Raw genomic sequence first — 21219 nt, 5'->3', positions numbered from 1 at the left:
GTACATTGGGATTTTCTATGACCATAGACTATAATTAAGCCTATGAAAAACCTCTAAAAAGAAAAATTGTGCAAAAGGAGATGTCAACCGCTTAATAGGTTTCTGGTTGTGATTGAATAATGTCAAAAGGTCAGTGATCCTTGGGATGTCCCTCCCTGCACTAAATCTGTCAACTTCAATGAGGTGACATCCCAATGATTCCGTATAGCAATGCATCAGTGCACCCAAAGAGGAAATCCAGAACAAAGACAGTAAAGTTTGAAGAAATCCCAGATCACACTTGTAGGCGAATCACGGCGACGTTGGCAAGCTACATTTATGCGTAGAACCACGTAATCTGGTCTAAAAGTCTCGCACCGAACTGTGCATATGCAGGCCATCAAATCAACGTCACTCCATTATAAAGTTGTTTTTGACGACAACGCAAACGTGTCAGTTTGTAATTTCACCAGGTTGGAGTAAAACCACGTTCAACTACTAGTATAGGTTGTGCCATTAGATTTCAAGACAATTAACAACTAAGGAAGATTTAAAAAAAAAAATCTTCTTAACTTCTCAAACCCCAAAATCAAGCCTGGTCTGCTTCGCAAAAGTTCCCGGAAGTCATAGGATGTTACGCCTCTGGGTTTAGAAAATCTGTGACCAGAATCTCTGTTGCGCCTCACGTGGGGTGACCCTAATGACCCTCTGGCTACATTCGTTGTGGGAAATCTGTCCCGGCAAGCTACCCAAATTATTTATAGAGTTAAATGCTAGCACAGTGTAATTTAAATTTGCAATCATCTTTCGATGAAATGATGTCAGCGAACGGACTGTCGACCAGAATTCAGCAGTTTTTGGATCCCCACGCGCTGGCACATACTCCGGTAAAGAGATGAATGGGAGGCTAGCCAGTGTCAAAATATGGCTATGGCTAGTTATCGCCAGCGAGTTAGCTACATCATGTGATCTCAACATGTTAACAGTTATTTGCTAAACTTCACACCTTCATATCAATAGGGAGGTTTCATATACCAATCTATTGAGGATTGGCTACACTTTAAGTTGTATTAAATAAATGTATAGAAATCTGTGTGCGTAGTTTTCTCGCTAGCAAGCTAACTAGCAAAGACTAGCCACATATATTGTGCTGCTGCAGCAGCCTTGCGAGCTTGATCTCTGTCACGCAAATTATTTTTGCTCCATGTGCCACCTTGCAGAATTTATTTTCAACTAGCTATTTATCTAATATATAAAACGGTGTTTTGACAACTCGTTTTTTTGTGCCCTTTGTGTTCAACCCTTCAAAAAAAAAATAATCAACAAAGGGTCAGGGATGGTGTTAACTTTAAAACTTGTGTCTATTGTTGTCAGAGCCCTTTCCACCGCCTCGGCCAGCAGATGCAGGACATCTTGGGCGATGGAGGGATCCTGAAGGAAGTGGTCCAACCTGGAGAAGGCCCACCAGTGCCAAGAGATTCATCTGTGTCAAGTACCTTCAAATAATACTCCTTTCTTTAGGTTCCCTTACCACAGGGGTCTCCAAGAGGTCAATCGTGAGCTACCAGTAGCTCACAGCCCACCTATGAGTAGCTTGCCAAACAATTCTGAAAGTATATGCAATTTGACCAGTATCAGACACTTCAAGCTCCCAGCTACTATCTAATCCAGGGGGTTTGCCCTAGCGCTACACAATTGATTCAAATAATCAAAGCTGGGGGGGGGGGGGGGGGGGGCATGACCGTGTTTGGGAAACCCTGATCTGATCAATGCAACATTGACATTATCCCACCCCAGTTAGCCACTATTGGCTTAAAAAGCCAAACCTAACCCAATATCTGACAATTAATTTCCAGCAATTATGCCCCCTTCTGTCTGTGTGGTGCACACATTTCTCTGTCACTCTGTGTGTATCCTTTTGATGTGATAACCATCTTGTGGGTTGACAGAAATACTATCTCCAAAACCTTCTCAATTAAATGCATGCTAACCTGGCAGAAGTACACTACCATTCAAAAGTTTGGGGTCACTTAGAAATGTCCTTGTTTTTGAAAGAAAAGCAATTTTTTTGTCCATTAAAGTAACATCACATTTATCAGAAATACAGTGTAGACATTGTTTCTTTCAAAAACAAGGACATTCTAAGTGACCCCAAACTTTTGAACAGGAGTGTACATCATGAGGAAGTATATAATTTGTATCTATTATTAACTTTGCCATGAAATGAGCAGCAGCAGTACAGAACCTTCTCTAGACCGGCACATTTCTCACTTGCTTGATGCACAATTAAAGGGGAATTACACTGAGAAATATATTTGTTAGTTTTATTCCAGACCTAAAAAAAGTAGTATTCTGATGTGATTTAGCAATTGACACGGACTCAGAACATTTCATTTTGTTGTTTCTCTATGAAAATGTTAAATTTTGAGAGTAAAAATCGAAGTATCTAAAACCTGGAAAGATACAACTGAGAGAACATAATTTGGGAAAACAGTGCAGTACATTCTCATGTCAACTACTGACCTGGGGAAGAGTTGCAGGGGAGAAAAGAACAATGTGCTTCTTTGACAGCTAGAATTATTTTTCTGGCTCGCAACATGTTTAATTTTTTCAATGAAGGCCTCATGCTAGAAAAGGTTGTAAACCCCTACGTTACAATGTAGCCTAAAGCATATGTATTACATATTTATTGGGACAAAATGCAATCAATCACACCTTAGGGACACACCACATGTTTTTTGTGCCGATTTGAACCCCTGCTAATATTCCTTCAGTCCATTTCTCTGGATTTTTGGAGTACTCTGACCGACCATTTGAGACCACCAGCCATCTGAAGTACCCTCGAATGATGAAGCTTGGAAGAGGTAAGCTGTAGCCTATGGCACTCGGAGATAACTGGTTTTCATATGTGGCTTCATAAACAATTAATACGCCTTACCTTACAGATGTGACTCTGTGTGGCCTTGAGCTTGGTATTCTGACCATGAGGAAGGGAGAGTTCTCTCGCTTTCTCTTCCTGCCTGAGTACGCCTATGGAGCGATGGGCTGCCCTCCACTCATTCCTCCTGTAGCCACTGTGCTCTACGAGGTGCAGGTCCTCGACTTCCTCGACTCGGCCGAAGTGGATGAGTTCTTCGCAATGAGTCCGGTGAGGACACTAGGAGCCTTTTATTTAGTCAGGGCGGTATCTCTCAAAGTTGGTGGCGATAACCTCCAGGACCAGGGGATTTTTTTGTAACAGATAAGGTCAACCTACCTCGTGGAAGGAGCTAAGATATGTTATTGGGTTAAATAGAGATGCAGAAACATGTTGCGGTTGTACAATTTTACTGAAGGGACTATTTCAGGTCATGCATCTCTGCTTACTGGGGATTAGTTGTGACTTTGTTGGCTGCCGCTCCCAAACCCCTCTCTTCCGCCAGGAGGAGCAGAACACGGCTCCTCTGTCCATGCTCCTCAACGTGGTCGACACAGAGCGCAGCTTTGGCAACCGCTGCTTCAACCACAGTCGCTTCGAGGACGCCAAAGATCGCTACAAGCAGGTAGCGTCAGAAAAACGCATCAGTCACGTCCTAAATATTATGTCCTCGAATGAGCCCCTTCATTTTAGTTTCAGCATTATTTTATGATGAAGCATCACTTCAACTTTCCATGTATGTGAATGAATGAGAGGGGTGATGGTGATGCTTAAGTTTTGGTTCCCTGTCACAAGTGTTGAGTTTCATAAGCACACTGCCGTGTGTGTGAAATTTGACAAGCACACTGTTGTGTGTATGAGTGCGTTTAGTTTGTACACGCACTACTGTGTCTACGTAGAAGTGTACGTGTGAATAACTTTCTACGTATTGATGTATATGTACAGTTAAAGTTGGAAGTTTACGTACACCTTAGCCAAATACATTTAAACTCAGTTTTTCACAATTCCTGGCATTTAATCCTAGTAAAAATTCCATGTCTTAGGTCAGTTAGGATCACCACTTTATTTTAAGAATGAAATGTCAGAATAATAGTAGAGTGATTTATTTCAGCATTTATTTCTTTCATCACATTCCCAGTGGGTCAGAAGTTTGCATATATTAGTATTTAGTAGCATTGCCTTTAAATTGTTTAACTTGGGTCAAATGTTTCAGGTAGCCTTCCACAAGCTTCCCACAATAAGTTGGGTGAATTTTGGCCCATTCCTCCTGACAGAGCTGGTGTAACTGAGTCAGGTTTGTTGGCCTCCTTGCTCACACACGCTTTTTCAGTTCTGCCCACAAATTTTCTATAGGATTGAGGTCAGGGCTTTGTGATGGCCAATCCAATACCTTGACTTTGTTGCCCTTATGCCTTTTTGCCACAACTTTGGAAGTATGCTTGGGGTCATTGTCCATTTGGAAGACCCATTTGCAACCAAGCTTTAACTTCCTGACTGATGTCTTGAGATGTTACTTCAATATATCCACATCATTTTCCTCCCTCATGATGCCATCTATTTTCTGAGGTGCACCAGTACCTACTGCAGCAAAGCACCCCCACAAATTATGCTGCCACCCCCGTGCTTCACGGTTGGGATGGTGTTCTTCGGCTTGCAAGCCTCCCCTTTTTCCTCCAAACATAACGATGGTCATTATGGCCAAACAATTCTATTTTTGTTTCATCAGACCAGAGGAAATTTCACCAAAAAGAACAATCTATGTCAAATGATGTCAATTAGCCTATCAGAAGCTTCTAAAGCCATGTCATAGTTTTCTGGGATTTTCGTAGCCGTTTAAAGGCACAGTCAACTTGGTGTATGTAAACTTCTGACCCACTGGAATTGTGATACAGTGAAATAATCTGTCTGTAAACAATTGTTGGAAAAATTACTATTGTCATGCACACAGTAGATGTCCTAACCGACTTGCCAAAACCTATAGTTTGTTAACAAGAAATATGTGGAGTGGTTGAAAAATGAGTTTTAATGACTCCAACTTAAGTGTATGTAAACTTACGACTTCAGCTGTATAACCTCTCCATATGTCTGGCCAGGCCGTCACTCTGCTGGGGAATCGGAAGGCGGAGGGTGAGGAGGAGAAGAGGAGCATTGTGGCGGGGCAGCTGCCCATCTACCTCAACCTGTCGTTGACCCAGCTCCGCCTGGACAGGCCCCTGAAAGCCCTGGAGTATGGCCTCAAGGCCCTGAAGATCGACCCCAACAACACCAAGGCCCTGTTCCGCTGTGGTCAGGTCAGACCCTCAGTGCGGGGTGAATTTATATTCATGTGTGTGCCTACCATATATGTGATTGTTTTTGGCATCATGGTTTGGCCTTTGGATATGAAATATAGGTGAGCTGAAGGGGATCCACACAAATGTTATCTTTATTTAGTAAGAAAATAAATCTTTCAGGTGGTGCATTTAGTATGACCATATGTTTAATGGATAACCATTGCATTAATAGCGTCTCATAATGATCCTAAAACGTATATGTTCCTTTTTTCACACATTTGAGTTTTGCATGTTTGGCGAAAGCTCACTTGTGGAAAGAATCAGTCACAAGGAAGATCTCAATTGTATTCTCCTAGCGTCCTCTCTCCTTGTCTCATTCTCAAAACCCATTGGAGGAGAAAGCCAGAGGTCCCGCCCCTCTTACCTTCTCCTCCAATGGGTTTTTGAGGAGACAAGGAGAGAGTACGATGGTGTATGCAATTGAGATCTTCCTACAGATGTTTCAACCAGAGGGTTTTCCTCAGGCCTATTTGGAGTTGTTTGACTTTGAGAAAGCCCAGGATTACCTCACGATGGCTCAGGCCAACAAACCTTTTGACGTTGACATCAACAATCTCCTGAGGAAGCTTGCCATGTAAGATAATAGTCCTGACATTCATTGTTTTTTTCCCCCTTGCGACACATATGACTCAACTAAAATATTGTTATTTTTGCAGACACTACAAGGACTGTTTGGACAAAGAGAAAGAGCTGTGCTCCAAGATGTTTGCTGACTTTGTGAAGAAGTGAAGGTGACATGTTTGTTAGCGAGTGTGTCCTTTGTCATGTAAATGCGTCCATCCGTTTCCACTCTGTGGTAGTTATTCCTGTGCTAGCCGCAGGAGGGCGCTGTAGGAACAATGCAATCCAAAAGCATTGATTGATTGATTCCTACATACAGTACATATCTTACTATTGGTATCCAGTTCACATAGTTGCCCCTTTTCACTCCGTTTTAGTGAGAGATAATGTTCCATATGTGCACATCTAAGACAACCCAATCTAGTGGGTTTTAATGTCATATTTGTATTGTGATATTTCCATGTTCCTGACTGTATACAGTTTGTCTATTTTTAATGAAAGTAGGTGACCATTATTACAGGCTTTAGGGCAATATATTTGAATTTGATTTGTATCATTTGGAGTGATTTTCAGTAGCGTGTGTTGGTTGGTAGAAATGCCTTGGACATGCCCTATATTGCATTGGAATTCTCTCCTGATTTAGTATCTGATCATGTATCTGATCATGCACGATAGATATTCACTGTGCGTCCAAGCTGAATTACCCCCACCACAACATGAAACCCAGAAACAAAAACTAAAACCCTAATAAATATATATATATATATGATCAATTTGATGTCTTTCAAAAACAAGCACATTTCTAAGTGACCCCAACCTTTTGAACAGTGTGTGTATTTATGTATGTGTGTGTGTGTATATAAACACAATGTCAGATTTAGTATTTTATAGCTCAGTGTTGTAGACGACTACTAAGACATCCACCTTGTTTTTAGGGTATGGATATTTACAGCGATAACTTCTAGTGAGAAGTGAGTTAAGGGTGCTAAGAAGCGTAATGGCCATGATAGTGTGCTATGGGCTTAGAGAGCTCATGTGGAATTGGAAGATGCAACATGAGATCCACTGGCAGCTCACATAAAGAGAAATTTCAGTTATCAATACTCAACACGATGACAGACTGAATCTCGAGTGTGATTTGTCGGGAACATGTTTTTTTCCAGAGGTACATAAATATGCATATGTTCCAGACACTTGTACATAAAATGCCCGGCGCAGCAGAAAATGGCAGCAGTGCAGAAAGGCCTCTGCTTGCTCTTTCAGCTTCAAGTGGCAGCGCTCTCTTAAGATCAAAGGCTTCAGAGGGTAATTCGGGAATCATGTTAACTACATGCTCTGGGTGCTCTTCAAAGAGCTTGAGCACACTCCAGTTCAGCTGAGGTATCCTCCCTGTATCACATGGTGGGTTCTGCCCTGCTTGCGTTCCAGAAGTGTGTGAAAAGAGAGGTGTCTGGAGCTAAATTTTGGACTCATTCTGTTGCAGGTGATGGTGTATGTGGAACTTAAAGTCAACACCAAAGACTCTCACAAGCCTCACTACAATATGTAGATATATTAACTTTGATTTCAAGTTTTTTTTGTTCATAATGTACCAAAATGTAGAAAGCTATTCTGTACACCAAATCCAACTGCAGCTGGACACCGAGTGAAATTATAGAGTGAAAACATTTATTTTTGTGTTCATCTTACAATATTTTCAGGGGCCATGGTTGTTTATTGAGATATATTCAAGAAGTAAAGCCTCTTTCCAAAACATACCGTTATCTTGTCTTACTTGTCCGAATCAACATATTCTCCGAGTGATTCAAGCAATTCTCAGAAAAACGATGAATACAATGTATTCCTGGGGAAAGCTGAATTGGAGGACGTTGTTCATGGAATCCAGTTGGAATCGCATGCTGGTTTTACAAGGCAGATTTCTTCATACCATTGACAAACTCTTCAGGAGGAGTAGCTTTCAGGCATTCTTGTTCAACAAATTAAATGTTACAATTATTGATTTAGCTGTTTCATTATGCAGACAGTGGCATTAAATCACCCTGGTTTTGACACTCGTAGCCAAACTCATAAAATCATACTTGGATCTTATGCCTGATTGTATTCGGCTCTCAATCATAACTCTCATGTACTCGCACAAGTTAATGATGTATTTAGTGTTGGGGCAACAAAATGTACTTCTAGAAGCTCCCATAAAGCCAGACACACTTCCATATATTTGTATTAAATGAAAAGGTTCTACTATTGGTAGAACTTGCTTGCCATGGTGGCCAGTGAGTCTGTTCACTCCGCTCTGTCGGTTAACATCCAGTGTTCCCAGTATGTAAGGACTGGAAAGAATGACAACTCTTGGCATTCACCATGGCTGAGCATCATCACTTCATCTACCAAATTAACCTGGCGGTTTCAGAAACCATAGATGAGGAATTTCTTTAACCGGACTACAGTTTACATGTGGCCCTTTTTCTAAGATCGGAGGAGGTTTTGGAAAGAGCTGTGGCGCTTGAGTTGATGGTGGTCTGGTCGTCAAGTGTCTCATTTTGTTTTCTTAATTTACACTGGTGTGAAAGAACTGGACAAGTGCATGCACATTCCTTTAGGGTATCCACTCTATTGCTTTAACCTGTGTTTTCAGATCTGTGTAGTTGGGAGTAGGGGGGAAAAAGGGAGGAAGCCACATGAGACCTGAGATTTATCCTAGATGTTGACCTGTTCCGCTAGGCTGGGCGTGGGGCGGGATTGTCCGCAGAGCGCCCGGGCAATGTGGCTTCCGTCTACCGTTGTCGTCCAAGAGCGAGCGTGCCATGTGTGTTTAGCGAGTGTGCCTCAGCAAGGATCTTTGTCGGAGACCTTCAGCAAAAAAAAGTGTTTGGCTTTTTAACCACGTGTTGAGCAGAGAAACTCTCCCACCCAGTGTTTGTTTAAAGTGGTCGCTGTTCGTGAGATGGCTCCATCATTACAGTGGACCCAGAGCCATTCCAATTACTCTGTAATATGATTGGAAGGGAAACCATGATGTTTTTACTGCTGAAGGAGTCAAGTCAATGAAGTCTTGTCTAAAAGGCTAGAGCTGCTCATTTATTAATGTCTAGGTCTATAGTCATTGGTGCAGGTTGAAGACAACCCGTTTTATAATGTGATCAGGCATTTGAAATGGGGTGGAAAGAGCTTGTGGAGAGTCGCTCCTCTGTGGGTTAGATTGTCAACAACACTAACTAGGATGACATCATTTAAATGCTTTGTAAATTGTGCTTGGAAAAACCTTCAGGCTAAATGTGGAATAGGTGTTGCCAGTTACATTTTCACCTTTCAACAATAGACTTCCAGCACTTTCAAATTCAATGTTTTTCTGTTGCGTAGCAGTATCATACGCAGATGGAAGACCGAGACAATGCACATCTGTCCACAATACTGTTCAGCTCATGCACAGGTATGGGCCTATCTGGGAGGACAGAAGGCCAGGGTTCAGTGCTATGCTGTTGGTTTGGTCCACGTCTCAGGCCCCCCCTTGTGTCTGTCCTATTGACTTTAAAAGGATGAGTGCAGGCTTATTTGAATCAGGACTCATCCAAATTCACTTTAGTATGACTTTCAAAAGTCTGTCCAATTGCAAAGTTATGCTACTTTAAGATGTATTTATGTTAGAGGGTGAGCAACCACATGTGTTTATAATCCATGAATGCTGTTGAGTAATGTTTACAGAATAGACTTTAATAAAAGAAATGACTGAGCGTTCTGAGCGTGATTCAATCAGCGTCTGAAATGCAGTGGAGTGAATCTGTCCATTTACCTTGTATGGAAAGTGCAATACTTCTAATGTACTGTATAATCCTATCAAATAATATAGCTTTGAGTAATTATTTTGGGTTGGTCAATACTTTCTGTTTGGTGAGAATAGTCGGAGTAATGGCCGGTGGAGGAGGAGTGTTGTTGAGGTAGGATTCTGGGGATTAGTTAGGTTTTGGGAAGTATAACCACTAAAATGACCCCTGAAGTGTCTGAAAGCGCTTGTCTTTGTGTGATCAAGGAGGAACACTAGGCTTTGTACTCGGTCTTTTGGACTTAAGGCTTTGGATGTGGGTATTTTGTGCGTGGTGGTGTTTTTGTTCTTGTCTGTTGTGAATTTTTTGCATCCATGACATTAACCTGTGGTGGTGTGAACCCACTCTCATTTAGGTTGCTCTACAGTCATGCATAGGTTGTGACGGTGTCCGTTCTGACAAGTTCAGCAAGAGGTCAGACCATATAAGGCTGCCTTTATGAACTGTGGACACTCTTACTCACACCAGAATTGGAGGTGATCGTCAGACAAGCCCCTTTTCAGTTCCTAAAAGGCTGTTTTGCAGAGGGCTGAATGGAAAGTTTGTCTTACTTAGGGTTCTGAAGCTGAGTTGAACCAAACCCTGTTTTCCTTGGGTCGTAATTGCATTTGATTTGAAATTAAATACTGGGTATTTTAGGCTTGTTGAATGAATGGAGGGGTTTTGTTTTCTTTGTTGGCATCCTAAGAAGGTAACAAGTGTACCCCTCCACTTTCTGTGCCCTCTCAACCTGTCCACATTAAAGGCATAAATAAACACCCACTATTATATCAGCAACATTCCATATGTGTTCCTTTTCAGATGGTTTAACTACTGATACGCTTTGTCCTTAGATATATTTTCCTGTAAATACACATTCTAATTTCAGCCACACCCGTTGCTGACAGGTAAATAAAATCGAGCACACAGCCATGCAATCGCCATAGACAAAGATTGGCAGTAGAATGGCCTTACCGAAGAGCTCACTGACTTTCAACGTGGCGCCGTCATAGGATACCACCTTTCCAACAAGTCAGTTTGTCAAATTTCTGCCCTGCTAGAGCTGTCCCGGTCAACTGTAAGTGCTGTTATTGTGAAGTGGAAAAGTCTAGGAGCAACAACGGCTCAGCCGTGAAGTGGTAGGCCACACAAGCTCACATAACAGGACCGCTGAAGCACGTAGCGCGTAAAAATAGTCTGTCCTTGGTTGTAACACTCATTACCGAGTTCCAAACTGCCTCTGGAAGCAACGTTAGCACAATAACTGTTCGTCGGGAGCTTCATGAAATGGGTTTCCATGGCCGAGCAGCAGTACACAAGCCTAAGGCCATCTTGTGCAATGCCAAGCGTCGGCTGGAGGGGTGTAAAGCTCGCCGTCATTGGACTCTGGAGCAGTGTAAACGCATTCTCTGGAGTAATGAATCACGCTTCACCCTCTGGCAGCCCGACAGGCGAATCTGGGTTTGGCGGATGCCAGGAGAACACTACCTACACCAATGCATAGTTCATACAGAAATGGTTTGTCTAGATTGGTGTGGAAGAACTTGACGGGCCTGCACAAAGCCCTGACCTCAACCCCATCAAACACCTTTGGGATAAATTGGAATGCAAACTGCGAGCCGGGCCTAATCGCCCAACATCAGTGCCCAACCTCACTAATGCTCTTGTGGCTGAATGGAAGCAAGTCCCCGCAGCAATGTTCCAACATCTAGTGCAAAGCCTTCCCAGAAGATTGGAGGCTGTTATAGCAGCAAAGGGGGGACCAACTCTATATCAATGCCCATGATTCTGGAATGAGATGTTTGACAAGCAGGTGTCCACATACTTTTGGTTATGTAGTGTATATCTAACCACTGACTAGATTCCCTTTCAAACTTTTGAGACGCTCCATCAAGTTACTAACCTATCATCCAAGAATTGTCAAAGTCAATAACTCCCCTAACAAGTTCCCCCTTTAAGATGAGGAACAGACTGCCATTCATATGAGTTAGATTCACAGAGGTTTTGTATGTCTAGCCCCCCTGAAAAGCTGGAGAATGCGCTGGAACTCTCACCCCATCCACATCTATCTAACTCGGCCCCAATGAGTTTTTTTTTTTTTTTTTGCTGCCAATGGTTGGCAGCATAGAGCAGTGTGTTTTTGGCTTGATACAGTTATTCTCTCCAGGCAAACACCTTGTCAAAAAGTTGGTCTGTATATCAAGCATGTTTTATCCACTGAGTGTGCTTACATTTACTTCTAAGTTATACACTAATTACACAGGTTAGTGTGCAACTGAAGGTGCGTCTCAGTTGTCTAACTTGGATGTGTCCTAGGTGAGTGTTAGATAGCAGTCTCAGGGTATAATATTAATGTGATAATCATCATTTATACATATGGTGATGTAACTGAAACACTGTATTGGTAATGAATATCAAAAGCCTTAAGTTTTTGGACCTACCACAACGCAAGTCCCTTTCATGTCTAGTAGGTGGCATTGCGGAAACAACAGGGCCCGATCAGTTTGTGTTCACAGGCCTTCGTGCAAACTCGGAACCGATAGCGCCTTCAGATGGAACAAGCCGATAAGGTCGACACAAAGGGATCAGCACGAGCTCTAGTTTGTTCCTGAGGAGACAATTGAACCCAATGAGCGTCCATAGAGGAAGGCCAGTCAGATAAGTTAGCGCTGCCATGGAGTCCGCAGAGAGGCGGAGCCAGCCAACAACATTGAAGACGCTATCAGAGACTGGGATACCATTCACTCTCTGGGTGAGGTAGACGAGCTGAGACGTGGCGTTAGGGACTTGACGCACTTGACAGTTTGTATGTGCTTCAAGATGAAAAGGATTACAGTGAGTTAAAAACACGGTCACACTTTATTTGGATAGTCTGGATTTTCCATCTGTATATGGTATGACCATCTGTTGATAAGCAACTACTTGCTACGGTTAGGGTAAGGGTTAAGGTTAGGGTAAGGGTTAAGTTTAGGGTTAGGATAAGGGTAAGGGTTAAGGTTAGGGTTAAGTTTAGGGTAAGGGTTAGGATAAGGATTAGGGTTAGTAGATTGTCTGTAGAGCATCAGTAACATTTCAACTATCCAAATAAAGGGTTAGCAAAAACACCCCCAAACCTACAGCAGCAGAAGTGATTGATGACCTATGCATTTCATGACATCCCATGGGTGCCGATGTTCTCCTGGGGTACGTAGAGATAAGGTCAAAATCTCTCCGGTGACGATGGCACATGAAACGTCTAAGATTAGCTGTGTCTTGGGAGTTGGACGACCAGAGGGGCACAGGCACACTACCGCCCCTGTTCTGCTGGGTCTACTTTAATATACCAGTGGTGCTGACAGAAACGTGGCCTTTGAGATGTGTGAACTCTCACTGTTGTGTGTGTCAACCCTCACTCCCCTGGAGTGTATGAGCCAGAGAGAGCATTAGGGTTTGCGGCACTCACAGGGTGAGAGAATCAGCCAAGTCAACCCCAGCCAATATCAGGGCCAAGAAGACAGCCACGCTATAGAGAAGCCTCCGAAACATGTCTAACCAGGCGCATAGAGAACAAGCTGATGAGAAAGTAGAAACACACCCATCTCTTATATCAACTCTGCCTGGCATTATGATTTGCGAGTAATAATTTATGAAAACACTCCTAGGCCATTTGCGTATATTCGACCACATCCTCTCAACCCCTTTTGGCGGATCAATGTCCTATTCATAACATCTGGTGGTGCCTCAATCCCCCCCCCCCCCCCCCATTTTTTTCAGGTTTAGGAAAAAGGTTGTTTTTCTTTTCCTCTCGCTGCTCTCCCACCTCTGATTTAAACACACTCCCTGCCACTTGGAATAGCAGAGCTCTAAATATAGAGAGGAGAGAGTGAGAAGGAGGATGGGGGTAAAAGGCGGATGTTGCCTTTCTCTTCCCCTCCAATACAGCAGCGGCTTTGTCAAGGAGCCGATTGCTTATCGCCATATCTCGGAGAATCAGTTCCTGCCACTGCTAGCAGGGAATGAGGGCTCCTCTCTGTTGGGGTTCAGGTATATGTTGGTCTATGCGTCGAGGGGCAGAGAAACCTACAGGGGGACGTCATAAAAACAGTGCTGTTTTTGTTCAGGCCTTTTTCCTCGCATATAAAGCGGAGGTTTTTTTTTTCTCGGACTTGATAATTACTTGCAGATTTGACAGCTCAGCCCCCCCCCCCCCCCCCCCCCAATGTTTTTCTTTAAAGATTTAAAATGGAACTGAAGCGAGTTCTTCCAAAGTCTGCAACATTTTCACCTTGAACTCTCTATTTTTCAAATGGGTGATTGGTTTTTGGGCAGAATTCTAAAATGGGCATCTTGTTGGCCACAGAGGGCCTTTGAAAATGATGCTGCCGGCTCTATGGTTTGATGAGCTATGAGGGTTAATGAGATGGACAGAACAAAGAATGTTTGATGGGCCTATCTGCAATCCCACTGTCAATTTAGAATATCACCAATAGTATCAAGGAGTTTCATAGTTTTTTTGTTGTAAAATTGCAAACAGTGATACAATATTGTTGCTTGGGCATGTACAGTATCTTTGTCCTAAGGCTAAGTATACTAGGTTTTAAGCAAAACAATTAATAGGGGGGATAAATGTACTCCTCGGCAGTAAAATACCATAGATGGTCCTCATCTCAACCTCCTGATTGGCCTACTGAGAGGTCATTATTCCACTTGCCAAAGCTACCCCGCACAGCTTTCCTTGGCCATCTGAGATCACTTGATGCAGCTTTTGCCTCAGTGTGGACATCTCAAAATGCAACATTTTCTCATTTGGATATGTAGCAAGCAGCATGGCGAAATATAGCCCCAGGTCTGTTTCCAATGTTTGCGGCTCAATTCTCTCTTAAATGCCCACTCTAGTCCCCAGCATTTAGGACAATTACCAGAGAAACACACGTTTCTGTTTTTACATGCCCCCTGCAGTATATATGCCCCATTTCTGCTGGCTCCAACTGAATACATGCTTTGTATTCAATAAACCTGTAAAAAGGGGCCACTTAATAAAAAGAGAAATAGTTGTTCCAATCACGTGTCCAGTTGTAGTGACCTGCAAGGCTGTGGTTTTATTTCAAATTACCTTTCTTGGCATCAGTATTTTTTTAAACCTCCACACAAAGGATGACTCGTCGGTCAGAGCTGTGTAAGATTTGAACTATACACAATACCTGCAGGCAAAATAATCTGTTTAGGTGTTACAGTAAATACGTTTTAGATCTTTGTACAGTGTGTAACTCGAAGCTACAATTGGATGAAACCAAGGGGGCATATTGTACTGTACCTCCTGAATTCCAATATGCATGACACTGTTGTCCATGAAGGTGCCCAATAATGGGGACAGCGATGTTGGCAATGTTTGGGAAGGGAAAGGATCTGGGTATGAGATGCCATCTTTTCTTTGATCTGAAGCAGGCTGTTATCAGTGTCATCACAGGCATGTTCAGACATGATGGCCTAGCATAGTTTAGCCAAGCCAGAACTGAGGAAGGACCTATGCAGTGCTTGGGTGTGTGTCCTCAAAGCCATGTTGCCTTTGGTGTTTCTGACTGGCAATCCAGTGTGAATTAATTGATAAACTAAGGAAGGAGGATTTTTATTTGGCAAATGAAATGACATTTTATTGGTCACATGCGCCGAATACAACGGGTGTAGACTTTACAGTGAAATGCTTAGTTTCAAGCCCATTCCCAACAATGTAGAGTTAAAAAGTAAGACGAAAATAATAATAACAAGGTTATATACAAGGAGTACCAGTACCGAGTCAATGTGCAAGGGTACGAGGTAATAACCAAGGGTACAAGGCATCGATAATGGCTTGTAATAGTTTCACAGTTTTAAGTAATTTGGTGGAATTCACATTAAACTTGCTTAACAAGTTCCCAAGTTCCCAAGTTAAACCAAATACTGTAGGTATGGCCTCAATTTCAACATAACCCCCTATTTTTCTACTGCTTGTCCCACACACCCACCATGAAAATAGCATAATATCTGTTTCAGGCACAGCTGCCCTCAAGGTGTTCAGAAAGTCTCCAAATGTGTGTCTCGCTCTAAAACAAATGAGAAGCAAAACAATTATACTGTTAACATTATATAGGTTTAGGCCATGTAGACTCCATCCCACCACTTCATAATTCTACAGAAAGTATGGCAACAATTCCCAGGAACAAGGGGTGACATTGTATGGCCCCACAGTCCCATGCCAAAAATGGCCATAAGTTTATTTTTCTCGTTCTTCCCCCTCTTTCCAACACGGAGGAGAAGAATCAAAGGTTTCTGCAAGCGAGGGCCCGGTGTTTATGCAAGAGCACCGGTAGAGGGGGAACAAGGGGGAACAGCGCATTAGGAGAGGAAGGATGGTGAGAAGAATGGACAGAGCGTTTAGGAAGGGAGAAAAGGGTATGGAAAATGAGAGAGGAGGTGGGGGAGAGAAATACTTCTTTGAGTGACAGGACATTTAGAACCTGGAGCAGTGTGTTGGAGCCTTCAGCTCCAAGGTAAACACCATGAGAGCAGGGGGGATTGTGCCGAGGCTCAAGTCAAAGACATCATTGAGAGGAGTACTGTAGTAGGAGTGGGAAACTACTGGCCACCGCCACTGGTTCCTTGCTCGCACATGCTTTTTCAGTTCTGCCCACAAATTTTCTATAGGATTGAGGTCAGGGCTTTATGATGGCCACTCCAATACCTTGACTTTGTTGTCCTTAAGCCATTTTGCCACAACTTTGGAAGTATGCTTGGGGTCATTGTCCATTTGGAAGACCCATTTGCAACCAAGCTTTAACTGATGTCTTGAGATGTTGCTTCAATATATCCACATCATTTTCCATCATCTTTTGTGAAGTGCACAAGTCCCTCCTGCAGCCAAGCACCCCCACAACATGATGCTGCCACCCCTGTGCTTCACGGTTGGGATGGTGTTCTTTGGCTTGCAAGCCTCCCCTTTTTCCTCCAAACATAACGATGGTCATTATGGCCAAAGAGTTCTATTTTTGTTTCATCAAACCACAGGACATTTCTCCAAAAAGTACGATCTTTGTCCCATGTGCAGTTGCAAACTGTAGTCTGGCTTTTTTATGGTGGTTTTGGAGCACTTGCTTCTTCCTTGCTGAGCGGCCTTTCAGGTTATGTCGATATAGGACTCGTTTGCCTGTGGATATAAATACTTTCGTAACGGTTTCATCCAGCATCTTCACAAGGTCCTTTGCTGTTGTTCTGTGATTGATTTGCACTTTTCGCACCAAAGTACGTTCATCTCTAGGAGACCGAACGCGTCTACTTCCTGAGTTGTATGACGGCTGCGTGGCCCCATGGTGTTTATACTTGCGTACTATTGTTTGTACAAATGGATGTGGTACCTTCAGGTGTTTGGAAATTGCTCCCAAGGATGAACCAGACTTGTGGAGGTCTGCAATTGTTTTCTGAAATCTTGGCTGATTTCTTTTGATTTTCCTATGATGTCAAGCAACGAGGCACTGAGTTTGAAGGTAGGCCTTGAAATGCATCCATAGGTACACCTCCAATTGACTCAAATGATGTCAATTAGCCTATCAGAAGCTTCTTAAGCCATGACATAATTTTCTGGAATTTTCCAAGCTGTTTAAAGGCACAGTCAACTTAATGTATGTAAACTTCTGACCCACTGAAATTGTGATACAGTGAATTATAAGTGAAATATTCTGTCTGTAAACAATTGTTGGAAAAATTACGTGTCATGCACATGCCGAAACTATAGTTTGTTAACAAGAAATTTGTGGAGTGGTTGAAAAACTAGTTTTAATGACTTCTGACTTTAGATGTATTTATGTTTAGCCTTTTAATTTGAATGACTGTTAGCTTGGACAACATTTTGAGATTGAGTTGATATTGGAGTATGGACTCTCTATATTGTATATGTCTCTCCCCTCTTCGTGAGAGTCTAGGTATCTACCCAGTTACCCCTCTCTCTTTCATAAATGTCAGATCCCAGTGACTGTGTGACGGGCCTGTACTTAGCCTGGCCTCAGTGACATATCTGTCCCCCGTCACCATTCACCCCCTCAGTGGGCCCTGCTGCCTGCCACGCCTTGGCCTAGCCACACTGCCAGCCACGGAGATTCCACCTGACCCCTCTGTCCGTCCACACTGTATTAATAGGACTTGTTTGGCGTGCCTGCTTTGCTGGTAACCCAAGCTGGGGAGCGGGGTGATGAGGTTAGGAGGGGATTTAAGGGGAGAAAACGGGGGAGCCAGAGCAGAGGGGGAGGGAGAGGGATGGAGGAGGAGGAGGGCAATGTATTATAATATGCCAGTAAAAGATAGCTGCCGTACTGTCAGGCTTCTCTTTCCTTCAGCTGGGGCTAATATAGCCCCCCTGTCACCACAGCCCCTGTTTTCACATCTGCTCTCGTCTTTATCCCCCGCTGGGCGCAAGCTGAATAACACAATGGGACTAGTGCATAATATCAATTTAGGAGTAAGGAGTTTACAGCTCTGGTTTACCGATCGTCTCAACATTGATGTTGGGAAGTGGCTTATTGTTGATTATTATGGACAAGGTTACTCTTTAGATGTGATGATAATTATAATCTCTGTTCGGTGAACTTGCACGGGCATTCTCAGTCAGCTGATCTACACAGTTTAATTTCTTTCAGGTTATTCTCAAGAACATGTTGCCGTGTACACACCACTCCAGAGCTTACAGCTCACATGTCCAGTATCTGTAGCCCCCCTATGGAGTCGACAGGCCAGGCTCTAAATGTATTCCCGTGACTGTGATATAAATATCTGCTGTCTGTTCAGGCATGAGAGACGTGTTTGTGTGTGTGACTGTGTGTGTGTGTGTGTGTGACTGTGTGTGTGTGACTGTGTGTGTGTGAGACACTGTGTGTGACTGTGTGTGTGTGTCCTGTAAAGACACTGCCTTTGAGTAAAGAGACAGCCCCAGAGGCGGTGACGGGCGAGGCGGAGGCACCCATTCTAGGTATTTTCCCATTAATTGGGCCGATTTGTCAGCTATTTATGGTTCTGACAGTGGGTGGGGGGAGGGGGTGATTTAACGACGGACACGCTTGCTGGATTATTGCTTTTTGAGCCCTAGCCCGTTCTAGGCCCTGCATGTCAGGTCTCTTGCCTCTCAAGACAATGCTAGACATAGTCATCAATGGCTGCAGAGCTCCCCATAACTAAGATGTGTACTCTTAATGTAAGCTGCAAGGGCTACAGTATTCATATAATTGATCTGTTACTGGGATGTTCTTGTTTACTGTTAGGCCTACTTGTAAGCACTTGTGATGTCTTTAAAGCTACAGTTTATGGACTGTCTGAACCAGGTGACAAACTGTAGCTCTAAATACCTCACGTGTGCTTACAAGTAGGCCTAAGAGTAAACAATAACTTCTTGTAGGCATACAGTACCAGTCAAAAGTTTGGACACACCTAATCATTCAAGGGTTTTTCTTAATTTTTTCAAACTATTTTCTACATTGTAGAATAATAGTGAAGACATCAAAACTATGAAATAACACATATGGAATCATGTAGTAACCAAAAAAGTCTTAAACAAATCAAAATATATTTGATATTTGATATTCTGCAAAGTAGCCACCCTTTGCCTTGATGACAGCTTTGCACACTCTTGACATTCTCTCAACCAGCTTCACCTGGAATGCTTTTCCAACATTCTTGAAAGAGTTCCCACATATGCGAGCACTTGTTGACTCTGAAAGGTCAGAGTCACCATGCCCCAAGTCAATGAACACGGCTTCCCTGTGGAGCATGTACTATCTGGGAACATGTTTCTCCTCCCGGCCAAGAGGGCAGAGCGCGGGGGGCTAACCCATGGGAGCGTCTCCAAAGACTGCCAGGCATCTTCACTATGCACTCAGTGCTGCCTTGTGCCCTCTTTTCCTCCTCTCCTTTTCCCTCCTCCCAAACCTCCCCACTGTCTGGCTGACTGCTGCTGCCGCAGCTACATATGCTTGTGCGTTTCCATCCCTCAGGTCCCGGTAGGCGATGAGACTGAGTGTGTGTTTGCTTAGAAAGCTGGGCTTCTCTAAACCAAGAGTAGAGACCCCCCCCCCCCCCAACTGTGCTTGTAACAAAGCAGAAGAAGAGAAAGGCTGTATATTCCACACTGTGCTGGTAAAGATATCACATTTGAAGATTTTTCCCTCCCAAGTCTGATTTCTCCAGTAACAAGACGGGGACTATTTTATGGAGTCTGCTGCATCCAGACTCCTTCAGCCCATTTCTGTTTAAATTCCTCAATGTATTTGCTTTCCTTGGCATCCTGCATTCTGCTCATAGTTCTGAGGAGGCCAAAACGCATGCGGTCACTGCCAGAATGGCTCTGTTCTAGGGCAGAGGCCAGCAGAAGACCACAAGCACCATGTCGTCCTGGCCTGTGGTTGAAATAGGCACATTCATGAGTCACCCTCTCTCTAATCCATCTGCCCCCTAAAGCCATGCAGGTCACTGTGGTGCCACACCAAGTCTGATTGAGAAGGCAGGTGTGTTTTGGCAAGCTAAAGAATTGGACGCTTTTGTTGCCTGTCACTCATTAGGGAAATCGATGACTTATGTGCGAAGGGTTTGCGCGAGACGCTACACAAACTCGCTCTTAATGAAAACAAGGAGCAGGGGAAAGACACCACAAATGTTGTAAAAGGCAGGTCTGTCTGGAGACACCTTGTAAAAATAATAAAGTAAGAATACCGGTATTGAGTTTTCTGAGCCAAGATGGAAACTGCCTTGTTGAAACGTGGTCTCTGTTGGGTGGACTGGCCTTCCTAAATAGGAGGGGTTCTGAACAGATTAATTAGCCATTGCCAAAGATTTCCCGTATGTCCCCTGCTTTAGTAAAAAAAAATAACTGTGCGAAACCTTAATCTTGTGAAACCTGGACAAAATGTGGTCAGGGCTAATTGTGCAACGCTGGCTTTGAATCTCCAACCAATTAGTTTAATTTCACTGAAATCAGTTAAATGACTGGGCTACTCTTGGAACTCTTAATTCATATTCATGTATGTACCCATAATCTCTCATACAACAATATAGCCTTGTTTCACCAAGCTTTGGTATAGAATAGTACACTGTTCTCATGTCCCTCAACCTCATGAATCTGACCAATTACCTGTCTTGTACGACTAGACAGCAGGTTCTTTGTGAGTACACTTGTGTTTTAGCGTTAGAGTGTATGACAGCTGGCAGATAGGTAACGGGGTGGTGAAGAGATGAACCCTTGAAATCCAAGTGGCTACCATGGGTGTTGACCAATTAGATTGTCACATTTCTCAAGCCTTAAAAAAAAGTTGTGGTGCCAACTGCCACTCCTCTGGTTTTTTTCTTCTTCCGAAACTGGGTTTATGAAGTGTAGATGTAGGAATTATTTCATTTGCACTGAACAAAAATATAAACGCAACATGTAAAGTGTTGGTCCCATGTTTCATGAGCTGAAATAAAAAAATCCCAGAAATGTTCCATATGCACAAAAAGCTTATTTCGCTCAAAATGTGTGTTCAAATTTGTTACGTCCATGCTAGTGAGCATTTTTCCTTTGCCAAGATATTCCATCCATCTGACAGGTGTGGCCTATGACGAAGCTGATTAAACAACATTGTCATTACATAAGTGCACCTTGTGC

The 21219-nt window shown here is 43.2% G+C and overlaps 1 protein-coding gene across 3 annotated transcripts; it reads left to right on the top strand.

Moving 5' to 3' along the window:
- The first annotated feature begins 592 nt into the window (after positions 1-592).
- fkbp6 (FKBP prolyl isomerase 6) lies at positions 593-7545 on the top strand. Of its 3 annotated transcripts, none has more exons than XR_005034981.1 (9): positions 593-866; positions 1354-1471; positions 2754-2843; positions 2925-3127; positions 3402-3521; positions 4990-5206; positions 5694-5803; positions 5886-5960; positions 7274-7545. XR_005034981.1 is itself a non-coding variant. In XM_021623751.2 (9 exons), the coding sequence occupies exons 1-8, from the start codon at positions 750-752 to the stop codon at positions 5956-5958; spliced, it is 1056 nt and encodes a 351-aa protein (XP_021479426.2). In that variant the 5' UTR covers positions 595-749; the 3' UTR covers positions 5959-5960; positions 7274-7545. The 3 variants fall into 3 exon arrangements, 2 of the variants coding, with proteins under 2 accessions (XP_021479426.2, XP_021479427.2); XM_021623751.2 differs by having other exon boundaries at positions 595-866; positions 4990-5187; positions 5667-5803; XM_021623752.2 differs by having other exon boundaries at positions 603-866; positions 4990-5187.
- The last annotated feature ends 13674 nt before the right edge of the window (positions 7546-21219 follow it).

This window comes from Oncorhynchus mykiss, chromosome 12 (assembly GCF_013265735.2).
Source record: "Oncorhynchus mykiss isolate Arlee chromosome 12, USDA_OmykA_1.1, whole genome shotgun sequence".
NCBI lineage: Eukaryota > Metazoa > Chordata > Actinopteri > Salmoniformes > Salmonidae > Oncorhynchus > Oncorhynchus mykiss.
This window is presented reverse-complemented; position numbering and strand designations above follow the sequence as displayed.

What these genes read in the sequence shown, in the direction of transcription:
- fkbp6 (XM_021623751.2), top strand. Translation starts at nt 750, where the DNA reads ATGCTAGCACAGTGTAATTTAAATTTGCAATCATCTTTCGATGAAATG. An exon ending in AGTTCTTCGCAATGAGTCCG is followed by an intron (nt 3,128 to 3,401) that starts GTGAGGACACTA and finishes CTCTTCCGCCAG; the next exon opens with GAGGAGCAGAACACGGCTCC. An exon ending in CTCCTGAGGAAGCTTGCCAT is followed by an intron (nt 5,804 to 5,885) that starts GTAAGATAATAG and finishes TTATTTTTGCAG; the next exon opens with ACACTACAAGGACTGTTTGG.